The sequence below is a fragment of the Diplodia seriata genome (genome assembly GCF_021436955.1).
Source record: "Diplodia seriata strain FDS-637 chromosome Unknown scaffold_9, whole genome shotgun sequence".
NCBI classification, from domain to species: Eukaryota; Fungi; Ascomycota; class Dothideomycetes; order Botryosphaeriales; family Botryosphaeriaceae; genus Diplodia; species Diplodia seriata.
The window spans coordinates 73,244-96,942 of NW_027117316.1; the positions used below are offsets into that span (position 1 = coordinate 73,244).

The 23,699-nt window shown below is 58.2% G+C and overlaps 7 protein-coding genes across 7 annotated transcripts; 3 read left to right on the forward strand and 4 right to left on the reverse strand.

Annotated features, from left to right (window-relative positions):
- Positions 1–71: 71 nt before the first annotated feature.
- SLS55_008458 (uncharacterized protein) lies at positions 72–2,203 on the forward strand (the record flags this gene model as incomplete). The annotated part of the gene is made up of 4 exons (XM_066779867.1): positions 72–764; positions 819–1,684; positions 1,736–1,797; positions 2,088–2,203. 4 exons carry the CDS (start codon positions 72–74, stop codon positions 2,201–2,203), a joined length of 1,737 nt encoding a protein of 578 aa, XP_066629096.1.
- A 2,965-nt stretch (positions 2,204–5,168) lies between these two features.
- Positions 5,169–5,888, reverse strand: SLS55_008459 (uncharacterized protein; the record flags this gene model as incomplete). The annotated part of the gene is made up of 2 exons (XM_066779868.1): positions 5,169–5,841; positions 5,881–5,888. 2 exons carry the CDS (start codon positions 5,886–5,888, stop codon positions 5,169–5,171), a joined length of 681 nt encoding a protein of 226 aa, XP_066629097.1.
- Positions 5,889–6,398: 510 nt separating this feature from the next.
- DBP7 (ATP-dependent RNA helicase dbp7) lies at positions 6,399–8,690 on the reverse strand (the record flags this gene model as incomplete). Its single annotated transcript, XM_066779869.1, has 1 exon — positions 6,399–8,690. The coding sequence occupies one exon, from the start codon at positions 8,688–8,690 to the stop codon at positions 6,399–6,401; it is 2,292 nt and encodes a 763-aa protein (XP_066629098.1).
- A 432-nt stretch (positions 8,691–9,122) lies between these two features.
- On the forward strand, positions 9,123–10,145 carry pan6 (pantoate-beta-alanine ligase; the record flags this gene model as incomplete). Its single annotated transcript, XM_066779870.1, has 1 exon — positions 9,123–10,145. One exon carries the CDS (start codon positions 9,123–9,125, stop codon positions 10,143–10,145), a length of 1,023 nt encoding a protein of 340 aa, XP_066629099.1.
- Positions 10,146–11,061: 916 nt separating this feature from the next.
- On the forward strand, positions 11,062–14,890 carry SLS55_008462 (uncharacterized protein; the record flags this gene model as incomplete). Its single annotated transcript, XM_066779871.1, has 2 exons — positions 11,062–11,236; positions 11,340–14,890. 2 exons carry the CDS (start codon positions 11,062–11,064, stop codon positions 14,888–14,890), a joined length of 3,726 nt encoding a protein of 1,241 aa, XP_066629100.1.
- Positions 14,891–17,994: 3,104 nt separating this feature from the next.
- On the reverse strand, positions 17,995–18,453 carry SLS55_008463 (uncharacterized protein; the record flags this gene model as incomplete). The annotated part of the gene is made up of 2 exons (XM_066779872.1): positions 17,995–18,090; positions 18,190–18,453. 2 exons carry the CDS (start codon positions 18,451–18,453, stop codon positions 17,995–17,997), a joined length of 360 nt encoding a protein of 119 aa, XP_066629101.1.
- Positions 18,454–19,919: 1,466 nt separating this feature from the next.
- On the reverse strand, positions 19,920–20,418 carry SLS55_008464 (uncharacterized protein; the record flags this gene model as incomplete). The annotated part of the gene is made up of 2 exons (XM_066779873.1): positions 19,920–20,247; positions 20,414–20,418. 2 exons carry the CDS (start codon positions 20,416–20,418, stop codon positions 19,920–19,922), a joined length of 333 nt encoding a protein of 110 aa, XP_066629102.1.
- Between the last annotated feature and the right edge of the window lie 3,281 nt (positions 20,419–23,699).

The following is a 23,699-nucleotide window of genomic DNA, read 5'->3' on the forward strand; positions in this document are numbered from 1 at the left end:
CATTGAAGAAGCAGAACAAGCAAGCCTCTGCGTCCAGCGCCCGCAAGAATAGCCAGCAGAGCAGCAGTACCATGAGTGACGTAGACTCGGCTCAGACGGCGCCGCCCGTCGAGCCTCCGGCGGCGAGCAAGCCCAAGCGCGTGCGCACCGGCTGCTTGACCTGCAGGGAGCGCCACCTCAAATGCGACGAGGCCCTGCCCCATTGCCAGAACTGCCGCAAGTCCAACAGAATATGCAAGCGCGGCATTCGTCTGAACTTCATCGACACCACCGTCCAGGCCCCGCCCGTTGTCCCGCCGTCGCAGGACTGGAACATCAGCTTCCTCGACGAATCCCGAGACATCGCTTCCGAGTACAAGGGCGGTCTCAGCAAATACGGCGCCCCGGAGGTGCAAGCCACCACCAACGCCATGAACGGCCTGCAGCTGGATTTCTCACAAGGCCCCCCTCCCGCCCCCGAGCTCTCCCACCAGCCTTTACCGCCCATCCAGGGCGTGCTTCCCGACATATACGCCGAGGGCCACAACAGCATGATGTACGAGACAACGCAACCGCCCGCCAATCCGCACGTGCAGCACGCCGGCCTCGACTTTTCTGCGTCGAGTTCCATCCAGGCAGCCTCCGCCTACAACAGCCATGAACCGACTACGTCGCCACCTGCACGGTCGCGAGATTATTTGAACACTCAGGAGGAGGTCTTGTTTATGCAGGTCTTCGTCGAGGAAGTGGGCCTGTGGATGGACAGCATGGATCCGCAGAAACACGTATGTGCCGCCCAAACCCCCTCCGTCTGCATCGCCCTCCTAACACCATGATAGTTCTCTAGGTTGCTGCCCTTTCACGCTCTGGGAGAACCCATGCTACTGAATGCGTTCTTGGCATGCGGCGCCCGCCATTTGTCTCTGGTCAACGCCCGGTACACTGAGGACAAAGCACTGAATTATTACGACACGGCCACAAGATATTTGCTCAACTCTCTGCAAAACCCCAACCGCGACACCGTCATCTGCGCCACGACCGCCGTCATCCTTAATGTCTACGAAATCATGTGTGAACGTGCTCTGCAACGAATGAATCACATCGCTGGTGCCCGTGCTCTCATCAAGGAATGCGGGTGGAACGCGAGGTCGACTGGGATAGGAGCTGCCTGCTTCTGGCTTAACGTGGGTATGGAGTTGCTGAGCTGTCTGCATTTTAATTGGCAAGTTGCCTGGGACCCTGACGAGTGGGGCGTTGACATGGACTTCACCCGGGAGACCGAGGCCGGGCGGGAAGAGGTGTGGACCTATCGCATAGTCTACATTGTGGCCAAGATTGCCAACTTCCGGGCATCGATTCCGAGAAAGTCGACAGGCTCTCCGCAAGACGACCATATCAGGCTACAGAAAAGATACGCCGAGTGGCAGAGACTGAGGGATTGGTGCGATTCCTGGAACGAGTGCATCCCCCGGACCATGCATCCGATGGCATATCTCTACCCATACCAGACCACTTCACAGTCAGCATTTCCTGAGGTTTGGCTCATCAAGCGGACAACAATTGTGGCACGGCTCTTTTACCACACGGCCATGTGCCTGATGGCGCAAGTTAATCCTATCGAGTCCAAGGATGGCAGTGAGATGCACGATCTCTTGCAGCGTCACTCGCAACAAATATGTGGAATAGTTGCGCATGTCAAGGACCGGTAAGTGCTCAGTTTACATGTGAAGTTACTTGATTGCTGATAAGGCTGCAGTGGCGTTGCTAGCGTGGCCCTCCGCTCCCTTGCTATTGCTGCCGAGTGCCTAACCAATCGCCGTGAGCAAGAGGAGGTTTTGCAAATCCTGGACAAAATACGTCAAGAGACTGGATGGCGTGTTGCATTCATCAACACTGAGCTCAAGAAACAATGGGGATGGCCGGAAGATCCGCCGGCCCAGCAGCAACCGCAGCAACAACTTCCGACGCCTAACATGGGTGGAGCCGCACAGATGCCGTATGTGGCGGCTCAAGCTCAAGCCGCAGCCCAAGCCCAAGCACAAGCTCAGGCTCAGGCACAGGCCAACGCGGCCGTGGCTTCTGTACAGTCGCAGGCTACATCGCTACAGCCAATGACCAGTCTTCAACCTACTCCGACCACCGCCGTGAGCAACCCGACCCAGGTAGCAGTGGGACCAGCCTCAACCGTGGCACCCCGACCCCGGCTGCCTTCAGGCATCCTTAACCCGATGCTCGCTGCGGCCGATTTTTCGATGCCTCAACATCCTTATCAAAGCTACTATGTTGCGCCCAACAGCATCAGCAGCGGGGGCACGTGGGCTTTTAATACGTGAGTAGGATCTGCAGTACACATTGGTGTCAACGTGTCTGTACGAATACGCTTGTTTTATTTACGTCTGGAGTTCTTGCCGATAACGGCGCGGAGAAGGGTGGAATGATTTTTTTTTTCTTTACTTGTTCCATCGGGGCAGCAAGTCGGGCAACATGGTCATCATCTATCGGTCTTTTGGAAGCATCCGGGCATCCTTGGCGAAGATCTTGTTTTCTTTTTACTCCCTTTTCCTTAATGTCTCTCTGGTTCCTCATTGGAACACCCGCTGGATAGAAGGGGGTCGGTTTTTTGCTGATCTTGTTCGTCGGTTCCTGTTTCTGCCATCTCTCTCTCTCTCTCTCTCTCTGTCTCTCTCCCTCTCTTTTCCTCTCTTGCTGGGGTTCTTTGTTGTCTCATTTGACAAAGATACATGACTTACGAACACGGTGCATCTGCGAGTTTTGTCTTTTTCCTGTTTCTTGGCTTGTCATCGCAAACGTTCGGCGTGCGGGAGTAGCGTGGGGGCACACTTTGAAGTTGGGAGGGTCTCGTGGTTTCTTTTTCTTCTTGTTTCCAGTCGTCGGCGAGGCAACCCCCAAAAAATGTTTCCGTTGTTTTTTTTTTCTTTCTTTCCAGGAGTTTGAATCGGAATTCTATAGCGGCTGAAGTGAGAAGGAGGAGAACCCAAAAAAAATCATGGAGAAATGAAATTCGTTTTCAGCACGTTTGTTGGCTTTGTTGGTTACGATTGATGCGGCTCACGCTCGTTGCTGATGCTGATAAGTGTCATGTCTTGGCCGCGACATCTCTTTCGGTCCACCCGCCCCCGCCGGTGTGAGCTGACGACCTAAGGAGGTGAGAGATATGTCATGGGGTTCGTTCAGGCAGCCTGCAGGTTGGGGGCGGGAAGTTGTTCGGTTTTTTCCGTGTGTGGCCGCCGCCGCCGGCGGACTCTTCTCCACCACCAACCAGTGTCGACGAAAACAACGACGGAAGAAAAGAACCGGCCGGCTAAGCGCTTGATGATGCAGCAGATGCAGAATGCAGAATGCAGAATGCAGATCCCACCCACCCGCCCACCCCCCCTGCCCTTTTTCTCATCATCCGTGGTCGGACCCGCAAGTAAAAGTGTTCTAGAATTCCCCTCCTCCTCTTCTCCCTTTCGCGCACATCCGAAGTGAAACATGCATATGCTGCTGCATGCAGGTACATAACTCGCTCCCACGTCTCCTCCTCCGTCACCGGTGAGGAAAATCCATCCCCGAAGTAGCGGGCGGAGATGGCACCTAAAAAAAGAAAAAAAGGAGAAAGAGAGGGTCGTCGACGCCGATTGGGGCCGCAGGGCTTCTAGATTATTCAGGTCGGTCCCGATGCTGATAATTGCGGGCCTCGTGTTCACTCTACCAATTGGAGTCGGGATGAGGCTGATGATGCGGCGTCCCGGGGGGGCGGTGGGGGTGAGACGGAGGCGGAGGAGGGACTACTGCCGCTGAGTGTATGTGGGATGGAGACGGTGGAGGGACGGTTCGCTTTTCGCGGCGGGGTTTCAAGGTATGTAGCAGGGTGTGACGGGTTGTTGCTGTCGGTATGTTGTTTACAGGTTTCGTTTTTTTGGACATCGGTATTTATGTATGCACAGTACATTATTGATTGATTGGTTGGATTCTTCTCCTTCGTCTCCTTCTTCCTTTCTTCTTCTTCCTCTACAATACAAACGATACTTTCGGAACGAAAGCCAACAAAAAAAGACTTTGACCCACCGCCGCCGTCCGTCGCCATCGCCGTGTCGCCAACGAGGGGGAGGGGCTTCCTTCCTTCCAGTCCGTCCGTCCTATGCAATGCCAAAAAAACCCGAAAAAGAGTACAAATGTGATTCCGCCCAGGTTTGTAGTTGATGGATGTTGCGCCTTTCCCTTTCTCTCCCGTTCCGGTTGTTGCTGTTGTTGTTGTTGTTGTTGTTACAATTACTATTTGTTGTTGTTACAACGGTTTGCGATAATGGAAAGAGGAAAAAAAATCAATCTTGAGCCGCCGCCTGTTGGTGATTAACCGGCCCGTGGGCCACCCCCTTTCCGTTTCCTTCCCTTTCCGTACCCCATGACAAGAAATTGGAAAGTGTGATCGATGATGATGATGATGATGATGCCGAACAGCGGGCGACCGACCCGCGTTCTGCGCCGCGAAAAAAAAAAAAAAAAAACAACCCCGTTCGCAGTAGTTATGGAAGGAGGAAAGCCACCTGCCCCGGAAAGGAGACACGTGTCCTTTCGTCTGCCTGTCAAAAAAGAATTGGCAGTGGGTGGAGGAGAAGAGCAGTTGCTTCGTCCAATGTGCTCGCCGCTCCCCCTGTCCAGCCAGCAATGCTGATCGGAGACGGCGGCGGGGGCGAGAAAATGTCGAAGTGGATGAATGGTTGCGGAGAGAGATCCGACCGGACAGCAGACGCGAAGCGCCCTTCTCGCCGGCCAGGCTGCAGCATCCGCCGGGGCAAGGCTTCCGTTGGGCTGCGCTGGGCGGGGCGACCGACAACGCATGCCGGCAGCTCCGATCGCACAATCTGGCCAGAGTGCGACGAGAAGAGAAGAAAAAAAGAATGAGCGAATGGGATCTCGGTTGATCGATCCCCGGAGGCCCGTGATGGGAAATAAAATGGGGAAGGGTGGAAATGGGTCGGAGGAAAGGTGGAGAGGGGGGTGTGGATGGATGAAGTCAGGACGCAGAAGGTCGAGATTCCCATACCACACACATACCACCACACTACCGCCGACCCACTCAGCCATACCCACCCACCACACTATCGATGGGCCTCTGCACGATGTGCAAAATTTCGACAATAGACTCGTTGCTCATCGTCATCTTCTTTTTTTTTCTCTTTCGTTTACTCAGCCGGTGCAACGGGCACCTGCCTCGTGTCGAACCTCCCCAGCGACGCGCACGACGGCCCGCCTCCGAAGCGCAGGTGGCTCTCGGCATCGAAGAAGGCGGTGCTCGGCCTGCTGTCGTAAAACGAGGCGTTGCTCGGGCTGGGGCTGCCCCTCAGCGTGGCCGAGCGGCGGCCGGAGGCCGAGTAGTCGTCGTCATAATCGGCGAGGTTCTCGTAGTGACACGCATCCACCGGCGTCGGCGACGTGGCGCCATCGGAGACGATCCGGATCGTCGGCGCCAGGTTCGAGACCGGGCTGTCGGCCGCTGCGTAGACGGTCTGCGGCCGGCTCCCGGTGATGGTCGTGCCGCTGCCCGTCGCGTCGTGCGATTGCTGGCGGTAGTACGACTGGCGGTGGTGGCGGTGCAGCGAGTCGACCGGGCTGTCGGCCGGCTTGTCCGACGCCGACACGTCTGTTGTCGAGGGGAAGAGGGTGGATGTGCGGTTCGCCGAGGGCACGATGATGCAGGGCGGCGGCGAGGCGCGCCGCCGCTCTTTCTGTGCCACGGCGAAGTGCTTTCCGGTCGGCGTGAGGACGCGGGCGGGCGGTTGGGCGTCGTCGTTGTCGTCGTCGTGGTGGTGGGCGGGCGATGATGAGTTGGCTGTGGCGGTCGAGGCGGCCGATGACCTCGCGTCGTGGCGGGATCGGCAGGCGAAGAGGCAGAACTTAGGCATGGTGGAAAGAGGTGTTCTTTTTATATTTCTTGGTTTTCCTTCTCGAGACTGCAGAGAAGAAGAGGCAGATATTGCAATTGACTCCCAGGGCGAGCGGGAATGGCCACATAAAAGACAGCGGAAGGTCTGGTCTGGACCGAGGGGCTCCTGTCCAGCTCGGCCCCCCTGGTGCACTCGAAGCGAGCGAATGGGCGGCTACGATCCGAAGCATGGGTCCGCTTCTACCAGATCCACAACCCCTCCCCAATTGGGGCACTCTGCGGGGCCGTTTTGCGGGACGACGGACCGTTGCGCAACCGGTGTGGTGCGGTCTGGAGAGGAAAGCGGGCTGACCGGTCGAGGGCGCCCTGACCTCCTTCCGGTAAGCGACGATTGTTACTCCACATGGCGCCTCAAACGGTGGTATCATCACCTGCATGATCCCCTGTTCATCACTGGTGAGGCTGCTAGCCTTTCCCCTCAATTCCCTCATCGAAGACGCATCGAACACCGGCGATCGTCGTTCTGGTTTCATCCCAAATTGAACTCGCCCGCCCCACCCATCATCTTCCTCGCCAATGCCCTCATTTTCTTGCCCGCCTCGTCTACGTCGTTTCCACCCCGCGCTTCCTCCGTTGCACGGCTCCTGCCTGCGGCTCCACCTCCCGCATTCTCCCTGACCCGCCGTCCCTTCTCTTCCCTGGCCTTGGCCGCGTCTGGCCGCAGCCCAGGCACCTTAATCGCGCCAGGCCGGTCGCGTAGGGCGAAGGCCTTGGCGAGGTGCCCAAGGTGGAGCTCCTTGATGTTGAAGTAGATGCGTTCGTCCTGGACGTGCGTCGCATAGGCCCGTACATGGCTCTGATACGCGCGTCTGGCCAGTTCGAGGCGGCCCGGCTGAGCAAGGGCCCAGCGCTCGGCGTCGAGCTGCCATTTGGTCGCCGCGTCCTCCCATGCCGACTTGGCAATGACCCCCGGCGGCGTGAAAGCCTTACGGAGGAGCTCGTTTGCATCGTGCCGCACAAGGCCGGTGGTACCCGAGTCGGTCGTGGGCCGGTCCTGCTTGAGCACATCGACGTAGCCTTCCTCGTCGCCTGGCTGCAAAAAGAGCATAGCACGGCCGTCCTTGCCGGCACGAGCGGTACGACCAATGCGGTGCAGATGATCGTCGCGGGCAAAGGCCGGGTCGTACTCAATGACGAAGTCCACGTTGGGCATATCAAGACCACGGGAGGCGACGTCCGTACAAACGAGCACGGCCGGAGTAGTGCTCTTAGTAAAAGACTGAAGAGTGGATGTACGGAGAGATTGAGCGAGAGAACCGTGGAGTTTGTAGACCGTGACCGGGTTGTCCTCACCGGATAGAGTGGGTGAGGGTGCAATGGTGCGGTTGGTGGTGACGGGTTCGATTTTCCGTGGTTCGGGCCGCCAGCGTCTCCTGTCGCCAAACCGGGACTTGTCATCCTTTTTCTCTTTCTCTTCCTGATCTTCTTCTTCGCCTTCGTTCTCCTTGGGCTCCTCCCGCGCCTCCCTTGCCAGGAGTTCGAAGTGGAATTCGACGGAATCGGCACATGAAATAAAAACAATGACCTTCATGACGCTGCCTTTTCTCACGAACGTCCGTTTTAGAAGCGCAACCAGGGCCACCAAGCGAAGCTTGGCAGGAACCACGGCATACGACTGGCGAAGCTGTGCTGGGGCTGAGAAAGTCGCGTCCTTCGTCTCTTCCTCCCCAGACTCATTCTGAATGTGCACTGCGTCTTTCAAGCTGATCTCGCCCAAGCGCTGAACGTTCATCTTCATGGTTGCCGAACATAAGATTGTCATCCTCTTCGGGGGCAAGCCGGCTATCCGGTTCTTGGTCGCCTTCATGCGCAGGTTCAGGGAGCCGACAATCTTCTGGATATCGTTCTCGAAACCAAGCTCCATCAGCCTATCGCCCTCATCCAAGACCAACCAGCGCACATTGGCAACGTCCAAGGCCTCGGTATGTTCAAGGTGATCGACCAGGCGACCGGGGGTGGCGACCAGGATGTTCAAGCCTTTCCGCACACGGGCCTTCTCGGACTTCTTCTTCTCACCACCAATGACGGTACCGGAGACGATCCAGTTGGTAGCACGCAGGACATTTTCCAGTACGACGGAAATCTGTTTGCTCAGTTCGCGGGTCGGGGCAAGGATGATGGCGAAGAGGCCCGAGTCGCGGTGCACCGTATCCTTGCCCAAATTTACCAGACGTTGCACAATGGGCAGTACATAGGCTAGCGTCTTTCCGGAACCAGTCTGGGCTTGGATAAAAGCATCCGCGTCCTCTTTCACCAGCTGCGGTATGGCGGACTTTTGGATGGCGGTAGGGGCCTTTATGGAGAGCTTGTTCAACAGATGGCTGGCGAGGTTCGGCGAGAGGCCGAGCTTCAGAAACGTCTCAAGTTCGGATGACAGCGGCGCGTTACTCGGGGCAATGGCATCTTCGTTTTCGTACTCGCGCTTCGTGCCGGCCTGAGTTTTGGAGACCGGGTTGTAAGTGAAGAGGGAGGACACGACTTGTTTGGGCGGAGCGTTTTTTTGGGGTTGCTGGTTCGGTCTCGAGGGGGGACCATGACCCCATTGCTGGCCGAATTGGTCATCGACGCGCTGGCGCTTTGCAGGCCTCGGGTCCGCGGGAGGATGCGCATCGTCGCCATCGGGCTTCGCCTTCCTGTCGCGTCGCGTTGCGGCTTTCTTGGCAGTCAGGCGGTCTTTCCAGCGGCCACCCTTGAAGGTGGGCTTCGCGACGAGGGCGGTGTCGCCGAGGTCAAAGTTGAGCAGCATGCCATCGTCAGCCATGGTTGCTGGGCGAGGCGGCGGGGTGGAGGGGTGGAGGGTGGTGGAGTGGAGAGTGGCAGAGGCGGGCAGTCGCAGTCGGCGGCCAAAATTTCCTGCAGAGCGCTGGCGCGTCGGCGATAAGATTGGTAGCGCCGGGTCACGTGAGCACGGCCCGGGCCGCTGGTGTCGCGGTCGCGGGCGTGAGCTGCTCTACCGCGCACACAGCAGCACGACACCATTTTCTCACTCGGCACCACCACCATGGACGATTTGCGCTGTCCTTCCATCTCCGTCACCCCTGGCTGAGCCGCAGTCAGTCCACCCGCCCCGGCATCCCCTATTACATAAAGCCCGCCCACCACCGCCGCAATGCTGCGCTCTTTCCTCACCCCGCCGCTGCGCGCCTCAGCCAAACCGTCCCAGTTCTCCTCCGCTCGTCCGTTCAGCACTACAATGGCTGGGAAATCGCCTTTCCGCGTCTTCCGCGAGGTGGAGCCGCTGCGCGCCTACCGCCGCGAGCAGATGCTGGCCCAGAGGACGGTCGGCATGGTCCCCACCATGGGCGCCCTGCACGAAGGCCATCTCTCGCTCGTGCGCCAGGCTGCCGCCGAGACGGACGACATCTTCGTCTCCATCTACGTCAACCCCACCCAGTTCGGCGTCAACGAGGACCTCGACTCGTACCCCAAGACGTGGGACGCCGACCTCGACAAGCTGCGCGCCCTCGACGAACAGCTGCAGGCCTCTTCCGCCCGTGGCCGCGTCAAGGCCATCTTCGCGCCCACCTCCAACGTCATGTACCCCACCCTGCCACCCGCGTCGGATGTTGGCGGCCACGGCAGCTTTGTCACCATCACCCCGCTCGCCAACAAGCTCGAGGGTGCCTCTCGCCCCGTCTTCTTCCGCGGAGTCGCTACCGTCTGCACCAAGCTCTTCAACATTGTCCAGCCCGACAAGGTCTACTTTGGCCAGAAGGACGTGCAGCAGACGGTCATCATCCGGCGCATGGTCCAGGATTTCCACATCCCCACACAGGTCCGCATCGGCCCGACCGAGCGTGAGGCGGATGGCCTGGCTATGAGCTCGAGGAACGTCTATCTCGGTGCCCGCCGCCGCAGCGTGTCGACCGTCCTGTCCCAGGCTCTGTGGAAGGCCGAGGAGCAGTACACCAGTGGCAAGCGGAAGAGGGATGACGTCCTCTGGCCCGCGCATGATCTGACCAACAACAAGATCCGCCAGCAGGAGGAGCTGCAGCCGAAGGACAGAGCTCTCTTTGATGTGGACTACATCTCCCTGGCCGATCCGGATAGTCTTGAGGAGGTCGATGTGGTCGACGAGAAGAAGGGCGCCATTTTGAGTGCTGCCATCAAGATGCAACCCACCGAGGATCCGCAGGCTGGTGAAGACCTCGGTCTCGGCGGCGGTCAGGTCCCGGTTCGTCTCATCGACAATATCATCCTGAAGCCGCTTGCTTAAGGCTGCTCTTGGAGCCCCTGAACGAGGAAAACACTCGACGGTCCTACCGTGTACTGTCCAGCTTGGGGCTGTACGTACGTAGATTTTGCGTTGGCATAATACCCGTTAAACTTTTTGATGTTTTTACCACCCCCTCCCTTGTAGTTTCCTCTGATAGACCTCGCATAGACGTCATGTGCAGTGTTCTAGTTTTGCTTTCTACCCTTGCGTCCCGTGCTTCTTTTTCGCCATCACTCACGTGCACTCTGCTGGTTTTGGGCCCCATCCTCGTGTCAACTCTGTCTCTTGCTCTTTCCTACTTTGTCGAGCATCCGGATCACATGCAGCGCCTGGTCCAGGACGTCATGGGGCCTGTCGCGGCCACAGCAAAGACTCCATCCATGTCTGACCTTTCTTCCTCTTCAACCCCAACCTCAACGACACAAAACCGCTGGACCCGCCTGTTTGCCCGCCCTTTGCTCGTCAAACACGTTAAGAACGACTCTCGAAGGCCACTTGAAGGCTTCATTCGCGCTCTCGGCGCGTCACCTGGTTTCGCCAGCTCGACTTTCGCACTCAACATCAACACCCGGACCGGCCAATGTGAGGCCCAGCGGCTTCACCACCACTATCATTCAACTCTCACATCTGACGTCATCCACCCCAACTACACAATACCCCCAACACTCGTACCCTGATCCTTTCCGCAGCTCGCTGGATTTCTCACAGCCTCGCGAGTTCTTTCATCCACCATTCGCATCTTTGGCCGTCGTTCCAGGCCAAGTTTGCAGCCCAATTGCCACTGGGAACCTGCTCTCTTGCCACTCTTCGGTCCCCTTTGGCCATCTGGCCAAGATCTTGTACCACCCTTTCGGCTGGACGAAACCGAGAACTTGCCGGAACAAAATCACCGCTCCGGGCAGTCCAGCTGGTAATCATGGCTCCCGAACCACCGACCATCGACCGCTTGCTCAATAGGTCGTCTCAAGCGAGACTTTCTGAACTGCTCAACATCGTCGTTCAGGGTATGCAAGCCATTGAGGATGAGTTCGGTGGTTCTATGGGGCCTAACGGGCAGGGTTGGGATGACCTTCTTAAGCTCATGCCTCCAGGTAAGTTGCTCTTCCCGAACAGCTTTCCCGCGAAAATCGAACATTCCCTACTGCGAGCATTTGGCTTCTCTCCAAGGACACTTTTCTGATAACAACTTCCTAGGTTCCACTGGATCCGGACCTCCTCCGAAGTTTGCAACCATTGCCGGCCCTAACGACTCCAACATACCCATTCAGTCGACAGCTGAACCGGCGCCTGTCGACCCCGAGTCGGGTGCGTCGAGCGTCCCCAAAGAGAACGCGGCCCATGTTCCGACAGCCGCAAAGCACAGCAAGGGTCTTGCACCGACACGACCCAGCGCCAGCGGCACGACAGCCATCCCCGCGGCATCCACCCCCCAGGAGCTCACCGCCGAGCAGCGCAGAAAGGAATGGGGGCTGATCACGCACTACATGGACGTCCGCGCCAAGATGACATTCGACCAGCTCGCCCACGCCCACGCCGCGTTCAAGCGCTGGTTCGGCTGGGCTCCGACTCGGGAGCAGATGAAGAATGCCAGACAGGCGGCCCGCTCCCCTTACGTGCTTACAGGCGTCCATGGGCCGTGGTGCTCCCCGTTCGCGACAGAGGTCTGGCTGAAGGCCGTCCGCGACCTGAGCATCGCGCGCCTCAGGGAGTTGAAGCGGGAGGACTGGGGAAAGGCTTCGCGCATCGCGGCGTTCGTTGGGGTGAGGCTTAAGAAGGAGGATAAGCCCGAGCGCGAGCCGGTTGAGAAGCGGGTTGCCGCTGGTGAGGGTGAGGGCAAGGGCGCAAAAACGTTGGTTGTGAAGCTCAAAGTGAAGGCCGATTCGTTCCTGCGGGAACCCGCTCAGTCTCGGCTTCAGGATCGGTCTCAGGTCCAAGATCAGCCTCAGGTCCAAGATCAACCTCAGGTCCAGGATCAGCCTCAGCTCCAGGATCAGTCTTTGCTCCAAGATCAGTCTTTGCTCCAAGATCAGTCTCAAGCCCAGGGACCAAGCAACGCCGTTCCAGCTGACTATCAGAACCTGCCCATGCCCATTTATTGGATGGGTGCTCAGCAGCCACAGATTGCACCCGCACAACAGCAGCTTGGTGTGGACAACGATCTCAGTGGTTTCATCCAACGCAGTTTGCCTAATGGCCTTGGCCCTCTGGTCCCGAATGGCGTGCCTGCCACGGCAAACAACTTTGGAATCGACCCCAGTTTGACTATTAATCAGTATCCGATGAGCTTCCAGCCTGGTTTCGGCAACTTTTCTGGGCAGCCCATGAACCCAATGATGTTCGCCCAGCCTATACAGGCTTATCCGGTCCAGACTCCTGCCGCTTCGAACGGGGCGAATCCCTTCCAATGGATAGTAGAGCGTGCTACAACCCTTGCTCGCTCACTCACGTCATCCTCTCAAGACCAGATCAGCATGCCCACTCAGCCTGACGAGGATGCAACCGTCTCCTTCAACGATATGATCAGAGACACAGTGGGTGTTGCCGATGTTGATTCAGCTACTGCCGAGTGCGGTGGCCCCGCAGATGCGGATGTGGATGCGGAGGATGACAACGACGCTGATCCCAGCGACCAGCTTTTCAACGAGATGATCATGCATTCCTCACTCAGGGATGAGGAACAGATCAAGAACGAGCAGGAATCGGGAGAGGAACAGGCTCAATCGTCTTCCGGGCATGAGCAACAGCAGCAACAGAAGAAAACTGCGGCTACGGAAAACCGCAAGCCTACTGAGAAGCAGACGGCAAAGCCTGCGAGGGCATCCAAAGCCAAGGCACTCGGAAGGAAGCGCAAGCCTTGTGCGCCTGTTAAGCCTCACTACAACTACAGTGCCGACGTCACACCTGATCCTCGGGTCAACGCGCTCATCGCCTTCATTCTGGCCGCTTGGCAGGTCACGCACAAGACGACCATTAAGACGGATGCCGCAGCAATGGAGTGGCTTAGCAATCATGCAACTGCCGCCATGCCCGCTGTGTTGCACGATAATCAGACTGGGGTTGAGACATTGGGCCTCTTCCGCTGGGGTGACAAGACGCTGGCATGGGAGATGACGTTGGCAAAGCTCGACCGTTTTGTCAAGAAGCGCGCCCAGCAGAAGAAAATGGTGGAAAAGAATAGCCCCGGAAGGGACGCTCCTGCTGCTGCCAAATCCGACGGACCCGCAGGTACCAAGTCTTCTTCTTCAGCGGACGCCCAACAACCCGTCACCACCACCGACACAGCCCCACTCACCTCGACAGTGTCTAGCACGCCAACGACCACAATGCCGCCGCGACCACCCAGATCCAGCAGCGGCCGCCAACGCGCGCCTTACCCGGACTCGTCCATCGTCGCCATCTCCGAGCTCACGCCCGACTCGCGCGCCAACGCCTTCGCCGCCTACCTGGCAAGGACCTTCTACCGTAACCACGGCGTCGACATCATGGCCGACGAGGCGGGCCGCCGCCGCCTGATGATGCACGCCACCCGCAACGAGCCCCGCGTGCGCGGCGCAAAGGAGACGGCGAACTACGAAATGAACTTCCACGCGGAAAAGGACCTCGCCTGGAAGATCACCGGCTTCCGGCTCGATGCGCTGGAGCAGGAGTGGCTGACGAGGTTCCCGCCGCCGGAGGAGAGCGAGGGTGAGGGTGAGGTGGAGGGAAATGACGACGACGACGGCAGTGAGGCCGAGATGCAGGACATTGCCGAAAGTGAGGTCAAGACCGAGGATAACAGCGAAGGTGACGTCGAGATTGGCGACGCAGGTGACGACGACAAGCAGCAGCACGGCAGTCAAAGTGAGGTGCAGCAGCACGCCACCGTCCCGGTCTCAGTCCCAGCCCCGGCGCCGCGCCACCCTTCTTCCACCGCCGCCAGCTCGTCGGCCCTCTCGTCCGTCCCTCCCACCTCACCCGAGCAAGAAGACGCCTCCCCAGCATCGCCGTCGTCCGACAACCACTCTGCCTCCGTCTCCCCGAAACGCCTGCTCCCCGCCGGCTCCAAGAGGAAGCGCAGCCTCCCGTCCTCGTCCTCGCCCTTCGCAGACTCCGACGCAGACTCCGACGCAGAGTCCACCGCCGCCGCCGTCGCCGACGTCGTCACCGACCCCGTCACAGCCAACCTCGACGGCTCTTTCACCTCCTCCTTCGCATCGTCGTCGTCTTCTAGCGGCCAACAGGCCAAGAAACCCCGTCTCCTCGCGTCCGCTCGATCGTCGCCACAGCCGTCTTCTTCGTCGCTTGCTTCTTCTCAGCGCCGCCGCTGTCGCACAGCTTCGGTTTCCCTTCCGAAGGCTGCTGCTGCTGCGCGTGTTGCGCGTGCTGCTACTGCCGCACCTGGTTCGTCTGTGGGTTTGCCTGCGGGATCGCCTGTGGGATTGCTTGCGGGTTTGCGGCGGGGAGGTAGCGCTGGCGGTGCTGGCGGCGGCGGTGCTGCTGCTGTGGATCATGACAACGACGACCACGACGACGACGAAGGCCACGACGATCGCAACGTGGCGACGGAGGTCGAAGGCGAGGGGGTCGAGGTCAAGGCCATGGAAGAGGGAGAGGCTCCGTCCAACCCGCGCCGCCGCCACCGCAGCCGCCGATCCGTCTCGACGGTCTCGACCCGGTCGTGGCTGGAGGACATGGGCAAGGGGGGTTGGGTAGATGAGACCGGTTTTGGTGGTGGTGGTGACGTGGAGGGTGGTGCGGAGGAGTGAGGGGTACGGTCTGGTTCGGTTTCTCGTTCTGGGAGGAACGAGGAAAGATGGAAATGAAAGGAGAGTGCTGCGGGTGGTAGAAAGGAGGAAAGAGGGGAAAGACTTCTGGCTGCTTAGGGGAAAGATTTCTGGCTGCTTTTGGGAGTAGAAAAGTAGGGGCGGCTTGCTTGGTTGCTTCCTGGCAGGGCAGAGGACAGCCTTCAGGATGGCCTTTGGGGTCTTCTTCGTCCCTCGCGGCGCCTGCTTGTCTGCCTGCCTGCTGCCTCCCTTGCAGCTATTTTCCTTTCCTCTCCACGGACTTTTCTCCGAGGGATCGGTGGTCTTTTTTTTTGGGGGGCGGCTTTTCTTTGGGGATGATTTGGTCAACCACGACACGGCTTCGAGGCGGTCTCTTTTCTTTCCTTTTCTTTCCATCTTCTCTGCTTTTGGAGATTTTCCTCACACACACAAAAGTTTGATGGGTAGATGATGGGACAGCGGCAGGGCTTTGGTGGGCGTGGTTGTGGGCGGGGAAAATGCCTTCTTTCGTGCTTTTGATGTCGCTCTTGGCGTGGACTGGAAGATAGACAATCTAAAATTTGGGGTTTGCCGAGTACTTGCTGCCGTGTGTAGTGGATGTATGAGTACCTTTCGGATGGCAAGTGGGCATGATGGTGATACGGTCTCTTCGACATGCACCGCCGGCAGGGCTCGCAATTGACCTGATTGACAAGCGCAATCGGGGTCCTGGGGTCCGGTTGCAATCAAAGAGGTGTCTTCAGGTTAATCAATCGGCCAAGATTGCGCTTGTGTTGATTGATAGATTGACAAGCGCTTGTCAATCTTTCTGACGTCATACGTGCTGGCGATATACCGCATATGTTGGCGATGCTTGGCACGGTGTTGAGTTTTACGACTCATGTACATGAGCTCATTCTCCTGCTCCTCCGTATATTTATCACCTGTATCTGGTGAGAACCTCTTAGGATGCACGACTCGCGTGACACCGCCCGCGCGGCGCCGAGGCGGCCCTGGGCTTAGATGAATACATCGGCTTCATCGAAGAGGACTATGGCGTCTCGTTTGGTGGGGTTGGGTATGTTACGTTCCAACGCTAGTTTCTTACTTGAGGTCGGCTATAGCGTCGCATAGGAGGGGCCGCGCCTTGTAAGTACTATACAAGTGTGTATTCAGAGAAAGAGAAACGAACCATGCGTACAATAATATCTCAAAAAGGCACGGCAGTCCCACGTGCGGAGTCCAGCGGTCGCATTCCTTATGGCTTTCTATCAACGTCGCTACATGCTATGGTACTCCATCGTGCTGTCCAGCTGCACGTGATACGATCCGGTCTCCTCCGTCTCCTTTAGGACGGCGAACGGCGATAGACAAACCAAATTGCAACGTGCGCCGTGCAGCAAACTCGCAACAGCCGTTGGCATCCAGCATTGACATAGTCGACAGGTCTACTCACGACACCACTGCCAACTGGACGAGGTAACAGCTCGTTACACACTTTTTTCACGATCCCAATTCGACAACATCATCCATCATCCAACCCTCCCGCCCATGCCTCTTCCAGCCTTGTTTCGACGCCTTACCAAACCCCGCCCCAGCCGACCAACCGCCCTCCAGCACACCATCGTGTCCACCATCCCACATAGCGGCGGCGCTACTACTACCACCGCCATGCGCCGATCCCGCAGCACCACCAGCCCATCACATTTCCGCATCCCAACAACCGGTTCGTAAGGCTGCGGTACCGGGTACGCACGCGTTTCAGCGAGGAGTTGCGGATCGAGGGGGCGCGGAAGAGGTGGGTGGGTGTGCGATACCGGGCGAGGGTATGTGGAGGCGGTGGATATGGCTGGCGCGTGTTTGCGGCGTTTTTGCAACCCGTTTGAGGTAATGAGATTTGACACGATGTGCTTCCTGGTCACGTCGACTGTCGAGGGGCGCTCCTATTGCGGGAATGGCTAGGTCCTCGACGTACGTGGCAGTGCGGGCGACCTGTGAATGGTCTACAACCTGATCTCGCACAGGCTACTGCGATATCTACTGGATCTGCGGACGACAAAGACTGCATCGCTGACGTGTCGATTGGCCGCGTGGATGGCGGCAAGACGAGCTGCGGTTGCGCGCGTTTCTTCGTGATTGGACATCTGCTTTGCTCGTACGCCGTGTCTTCGTTACCGTACCCAGCACGAGGCCGTGGGTCAGACGTTTCCTTGGAGTTCTGGTCGCTTAGCTTCAACCAACGAATTCCCTGCTTAGCTTGCTCTTCGCGGTGTGTAGACCGTCACTGGAGCTGTCTGTGACGGTGTTGAAGATAAACACGGTTTTGTTGGAGACTTCTTCTAAGCAAATGATGGATTTTGGGAGAGATCCGGGCGTAGAGGATAGGGTGTAGCTATACTGCGACAATACTTCTTAGTCTGGCGTTGGTCCTCCTGTCACGGCAATCTTCGTCGGTCTGATGGTCTTTTTCAAGCTGGAATCACTGCAGTTCGCGATGTAGGCACCTTTCACGTAGCGCGAGGAACTCTGAGTTTGCGATCTAATTTTTCAGCGCCAAGACCCTATGTCTTGACGCCCTGCAAAGAGCCAGTGTGACTAAGGGTATCCCTTTCCTCAATGAAAACTACATACCACGCTGGCCAAAAAGAACAAAGTCCAAAACATCCATCGTCGAGGCAGCTGTCGAATCTGCTAAGACCTGAAATGCGATTCAAGGGGAAGCTTGAAGGGACCACGCTGCGGAGGCTGGGGATTTTGATCGTCCTCTTCTTCTCTTACGATGAAGTTCAATCTCACTTTCCACAGCTTGGCTCGGCCCGACACTTGGCGCATAGCTCGGGAAGGGCAGCCAGCAGCAGATTGATGGGATGCTGCTCGGCAAAGCCGGGCCAAGCCAAGCTGAAGAAAGTGAGATTGAACTTCATCGTGAGAGAAGAAAAGGCGTGTGTATGGATCGCAAAGTGTTGTTGGGTGCATGCGATCGTGACGGTCAGAGAAAGTCGAAGTTCCCAAGAACACAGTAGGTAGCTGTTCTTCGCGGGGCCGACGATGGCGACGACGCAGCGCAGGCTGGAGTCGCCCACGCGGTGCCACTGCTGCAGCTTCACCTAGATGCCGCGGTGGTCGGACGTGGTACTAGCGACGAGGTCGAAGCGGCTAGTCGACGACGCGAAGATGGGCACGCCCGAGGCGAACAGTACGCGCTGCCGCTAACGAGGTTCGACGGGCTCTTCTTGCTGACCATAGAGTCTGTCTCAAAGTCAGTACGTGAATCATCCAAGTTCGCTTCTGGAGGACCTTACCATTGTAGTCGTACTTCTCGATGCCATGCCGGCAGGCATGGCGATTGTCTCCATGTCGATCCTCCTCCCAGCGAGAGGCAAAAAGACCGGCACCATCAAAGTCGGCCTGTCGAGTGGTCTTGGCCCAGACGTAGACGAAGTGGTCGGAGTCGAGGCCTTTGTCGTAGGCGTGAGCGCGAAGTCAATGGTGCTGACATCGTAAGATGGGAGTTCATCGAAGGCGCACCGGACCAAGACAATGTGTCCCGACCAATCGGCGGGCATGTGCTCCGCGAAAGGGACAAGCCACAGGGCTGGGTCTGGTCATCTCTGACATGTCCACCGAGGAGTCCCTCGCGGTGCCGTTCTCCATCTCAATCTGTTCCCGGCTGTCGTTCTCTCCAGCCTAAATGCCCCATGTCCGTCTGGACTTCGGAATTTCGTTAGAGCCCGAATCCCACGCATGTCCTTTCAGAACGTTTTGCGGAGGACGCCGATCGAGGCGAGGGCGAGCGCACAGAGGGCAGTCGAAGCAGTCCGTAAATCTCCGAACCCTTCAATGCGATGACCCCTCCAGTCTTCGCTGCATAGACCGCGCTCTCGGGGTGTACATGTACGCCATGGGAGAGCAGTACGACAGCCCAATCACGCCGTACTATTCGCCCATGGCGTACATGTAGACGCACTCTAGCAGCAGCTCGCTGTACCCGCTCACGCCTGGCAGGCATAACGATTGTCTCCATGTCGATCTTCCTCCGGCGCTGGTGGTAATGCGGCGAGGGCCCAGCGGGCTTAAAGATCGAGATGTTGACATTCGGACCACCCGCCCCTGGCCCTTGAGTTGCTGGCGGTATGGTTGCGTAACACGTAGTAGCGGTCCCCGCACCATCGCTTGGTCTTGAGAGCGGCCTTAATTTGATCGAGAGCATCGGTAACGTACGGGTGGATCTTAACAATCCATCTCTGTGCACTGTGTTTCCACAGGCAAGTAGCGGCATGGTGGACTGGTTACGCATGGACAGACGCTTGCGCTCGTACGAGTGACGACGAGTACGCTCGACGTAGATGTCGTCATTGTCGCCGCGAGGTGATGATGGCCCGGCTTGGATGCGCGGGCTGAAATTGGGAGTGCGAGGTGTGGTTGCGGCCGAAGTAATCCTCTCGCGGATAAGCTAACGCTCATCCTCGTCCAGTTCACCTGTGGCGTCGAGGGGGTGCGCCGGAATGCCCACGACCGTGGTAGGGCGCGAACTCCTTGCTGCCATGGCACGGCAGCCTACCGCCGCGATGCTCGTCGCTCTTGAAACGCAGTACCTTCGCCTCGGCCCGCAGCCGGATGACGACGTAACGCGGGTTGTGGCGGGGCGGCTGCGGGGCCCACGGCTCGCGCAAGCGCATGTACGGACTGAATCCGGACGAGCCTGGAGGCGGGGGATTGGCTGCGAGATCTCGACAGGACCGCTGCTGGCGCGAGAGGTATTCCGTCCTGGAATACTTTGCCTGTGGAAACACAGGCAAGTAGCGGCATGGTGGACTGTTGGAGATGACGAGGACGAACGCATCACTTCTTCCGTTATCTGGGCTACCAGGTCTCGGTCAGGCTGGAAGTCAAAGCCGTCGCCAGCAAAGCGGTGGCGCAGGGGAGGAAGGCGTTGGCGAGAGGCTGATGACGATGGACTGGTCGCTGTTGATTGACTGGGTGCGTTTGAACTTTGGAGCTTGCAAACGTCGACGGGCGCTTCATTGACAAGTCATCGCCTATGAATGTGGCTGCCAGCTGGAAAGGCGGGATAGGAAGTGCGCGTGCTCGGCGCCCATGGCTCGCGCACGTGCATGTTGTGCTGCTCGTAGATGTTGGCGATGCGCTCAAGCTCGGCAGCCTGGTGTGCGAGGCGGGCGCGGCGCATCTTGTTGTAGAGTCCAACCCAGCGCGTCATCTCTGCAACGGTCGGAAGCCGGTTGTTGTTGGCAGCTGGCTGCTGTCCGTCGGTGGCGGGAGCCGCGGGCTTGTAGGCGTTGCACATGTCATTGAAGAAGGCGATCTCTTCAATCGGGTCGAAAGGAGCCTCGGTAGGAGGACTGGAAGCGCGAGACGGGAACTGCGCGTGCTCGGCGCAGCCGTCGTTAAAGAATTTGGGCTTCCTGGCTCTCATCGAGAGCCGCGGTCGGCAGGGCCGTCCTTGGCGATGTCGCGCACCACTTCGACAAACACCTGCGCCACCGCATCGGTCCAAGAGCTGCGTACGTCATAGAACGAAGGATACGCGAGCTCGATCTGGGTGTTCTTCAAGCGTAGAAACTCGAGTTGTTGGTAAAGTGGGCTGATCTTAAAGGTACCAGGCCGGTAGCAAAGGGCGACGATGTCGTCCGTAAGGCTGAGGAGCTCTTGCAGCTCGACGCGGGACACGGCAGAGGGGGTGGCAGCTCATGGAAATCGATGGTGTACGGCAAGAAGCTGTCGGATGGCGCGAGTCAGTGAAGGATCTCTGCGCATGTGTTCGAGGCGGGTACTTACAGCGACACCACAAGGCAGCCACATCCACAGGCGCGGGTTTCCGAAACGGGGCCAGGTCGGCAGCTCATGGAAATCGATGGTGTACGGCAAGAAGCTACGAGTTGGTGTGAGTCAGTGAAGCTCTTCAAGTGAACGCGAGGTGTGTACTCACAGCGACACCACAAGAGCAGCGGATTGGGTCGTGAGGCTTTGGAAAGTGCGTTTGAACGCTCGGCTGCACCTACGACTTGTCAGTAAGCGCGTCTCATGGCGAGCAGTGAGGTGCAGGTGAGAAGAGGGTGAGGTGTGTGAAAGATCTTGTGACAACCAAGTAGAGTGAGCTCCAGCAAAAGATCTTGATGAAGCTCACCGTTCGGCAATGATGATGAAGGACTGCGCACGAGGTGAGGAGGGAGGAGGCAGGGCGCGCGACTCACTCTTTGCCCCGAGGCAAAGGCCCCGAGGGCAGTATTTGAATATGCGAAAGCCATATCGCCAGAGGCGAAGGCAGTCGGTAACTCAAAGTTCTTGAAGCGACCGCGAGGTCGTGCTGTTTGTTGGATGAAGAGGAAGAAGGGTGGGAGCGGGGGAGGAGGAGTTTTTGTACCGTGGAGCGCGCTCGGGCCGCGGGTTCAGGCAGCTGGCCGTCACTGATGCACGAGGCCCCGTGCCATGGCCCGGCGACGCCCGTGCGCAGCTGCGCTTCATTGAACGGCCTGTCATTGGTCGAGCAGATCTTTCGAAGCCTGGCGAATGGCTGCGAATGCTCCCTCTACGTCATAGCGACCAGCCCGCAGGACATCAGGAGGCCTTGACAGACGCGCTGGCGTGGTCAACCGACGGATGCAAAGCGCGCAACCGATGGTAGCCTAGCAGAAACGGGTGAGCGCGCAGCTCGGGGAAGCCACGCGGCGGGTGTGTCCGCGAGGTTGCGGGGTGTGGCGTCATACCTAGCGCTGCGGCGCCGGCAGCTGCCCATCGCGCCGCTGGCCTTTGCCTTTGCTGGCCCTCCAACGCGTCTCCCGCGGGAACAATGACCCTCTCGACACGTCATACCGATGATGCTTCCAGCATGATGACTTCAGCGCCTCCTTATTCGACATGGGCGGCTGTTACGAAGGCCACGGCACAATCGCACTGGCCGAGGTTGACAACTGGAGGAAGCCCTCACACCCGCAGAACACGCTTGAGTGAGTGACACAAGCTACACGGCCGCCGGAAGATCTGCTCTGATGTTACCGGTGACTCATGCCCCTGTGTCTCTGTACAAAGATTGCGCTGATGCTGTGACCTCGAGCTAGCTGACTCTGCGACTGTCCGACCAGGTTTGCGACTACAACCCGGACTTTCCGCCCGCAATCGGCCCTCCTGGGCTGCCTCTCCGGCTTCCTGCGCTTGTGGATACGCCACTTCTTCTATCCATTGCTATACTTTGAGCTAGGAGGCGGCGCTGCGTCACGGCGGGCATGCGGTGACTCCAACACCGTGGCTCGCCTTTGACAACCTGGAGATTCCAGCCACGTTCGACCCCTCCTGACAGCCTCTTTCTTTTGCCGTGCCTCTTGAAGTATCGTGACACCTCTTCATTGCTATATCCTGAGCTAGGCGACGGCGGAGCGTCTTGGCGGTCTGGTGGTGGCTCCAACACCGTGGCTTCAGCCTTGACAGCCGAGAATTTCCAGTCAGAATCGGTCGCTCCGGCATCCTCTCCCGCTTCCTTTGGCCGATAACGCACTGCTACGCCTGGTAAGTGCTACACTTTGAGCTAGGAAACACTGCAGGGCCTTGGCGGTCTGGTGGTGACCGCAACACCCGGCTTCGACCATGACTACTGACTTGCCTCTAGACCGCCGCTTTTGACCGACAGCAGCGCGAAACCACTCTAACGCGCATCTCATGCTATGGGCGCATCCCTGTCGACGACCATGTCAAAGCAGCGCAACGACGACGGCGGCAGTTTCGCGCAACAACGGGTGTCGCGGTCGCAAACAACCCGGCCATCGGACCGCCCTGTACAAAGCCTCACGCACGAGCAAACCGCACACGCGCGAGCCATTCCAGGATCGAGACACACTCGTTGGGCATACGGACAAACTTTCAGGGCACGAGAAGTTGGTGGAGGTGATCAGTGGTGACACAAAAGGCAGAACAACATGCCGAGGATGGGGCTCTACTAGTAAAGGAAGCACACCAGGCACTCAGGCGAGTAACAGGTATCCAATGACCTCTACCGTCGCTTCAGATGCCTAGCTAAGTGGACATGGAGCTCCAGGGTGCTAACAATCTTTGGTGCGATTGGAGGCGAAAGTCTCCCTTGCATGCGGAATGCTTGGCAGGTATGGCGGATCCGCACACCATTGAGCAAGCTCTTTGCTAGGATCTCAATAGGAAGCGACAATAGAGCGGCTTTCTGCATGGAAAGGTTGCCACAAAGGTACGTTGAGGATGAGGACAATCCGTAAGATCACGAGAAACACTTCGCATTCCCACACTCGTTGGGACTTGTGGTGGTACCTCAGTATGCATGCTAACTCGTAGCTTCTGACAGCTGCCTAAGAACTTACCCTCAGCTCGAGATCCTCCATGGTCCTTGCGAAATCCCGTCGCGAAGCTGCGCAGAAAGGCCCTTTCAAGATACAGGCGGAGGGGCACACACAAGGTTCGATGCAGACGAAACAGCGGCATGAAGCAACTCCGAAAGGTAAGTACTGCGTGAGCCAACTCGTGCATATTTCGAAGCGGTCGGGGTTCATCTTTCGGGCGCCTGCCGACCTTGACCTGCTGCGGCACCTATCGTGCGACTCACGGCGCAACAGCGACACCTTCGCCAACGGGACGACGGCTCGTTTGTCAGGCCGTGTATACTCTGTGGTGGATCATGAAGGCAGACGTGAAGCGACCGCAACTGCGCGGCAGCCCGACGCGCTTGTCACATTCGACCAGGCGCAGGCGAGTAAGCCCTGGTGGATGCGCGCACCGGATGAAGCAGCCCGGCGGCGATGTAGTTACTACATTCACGACTGCTACCATCCATCAC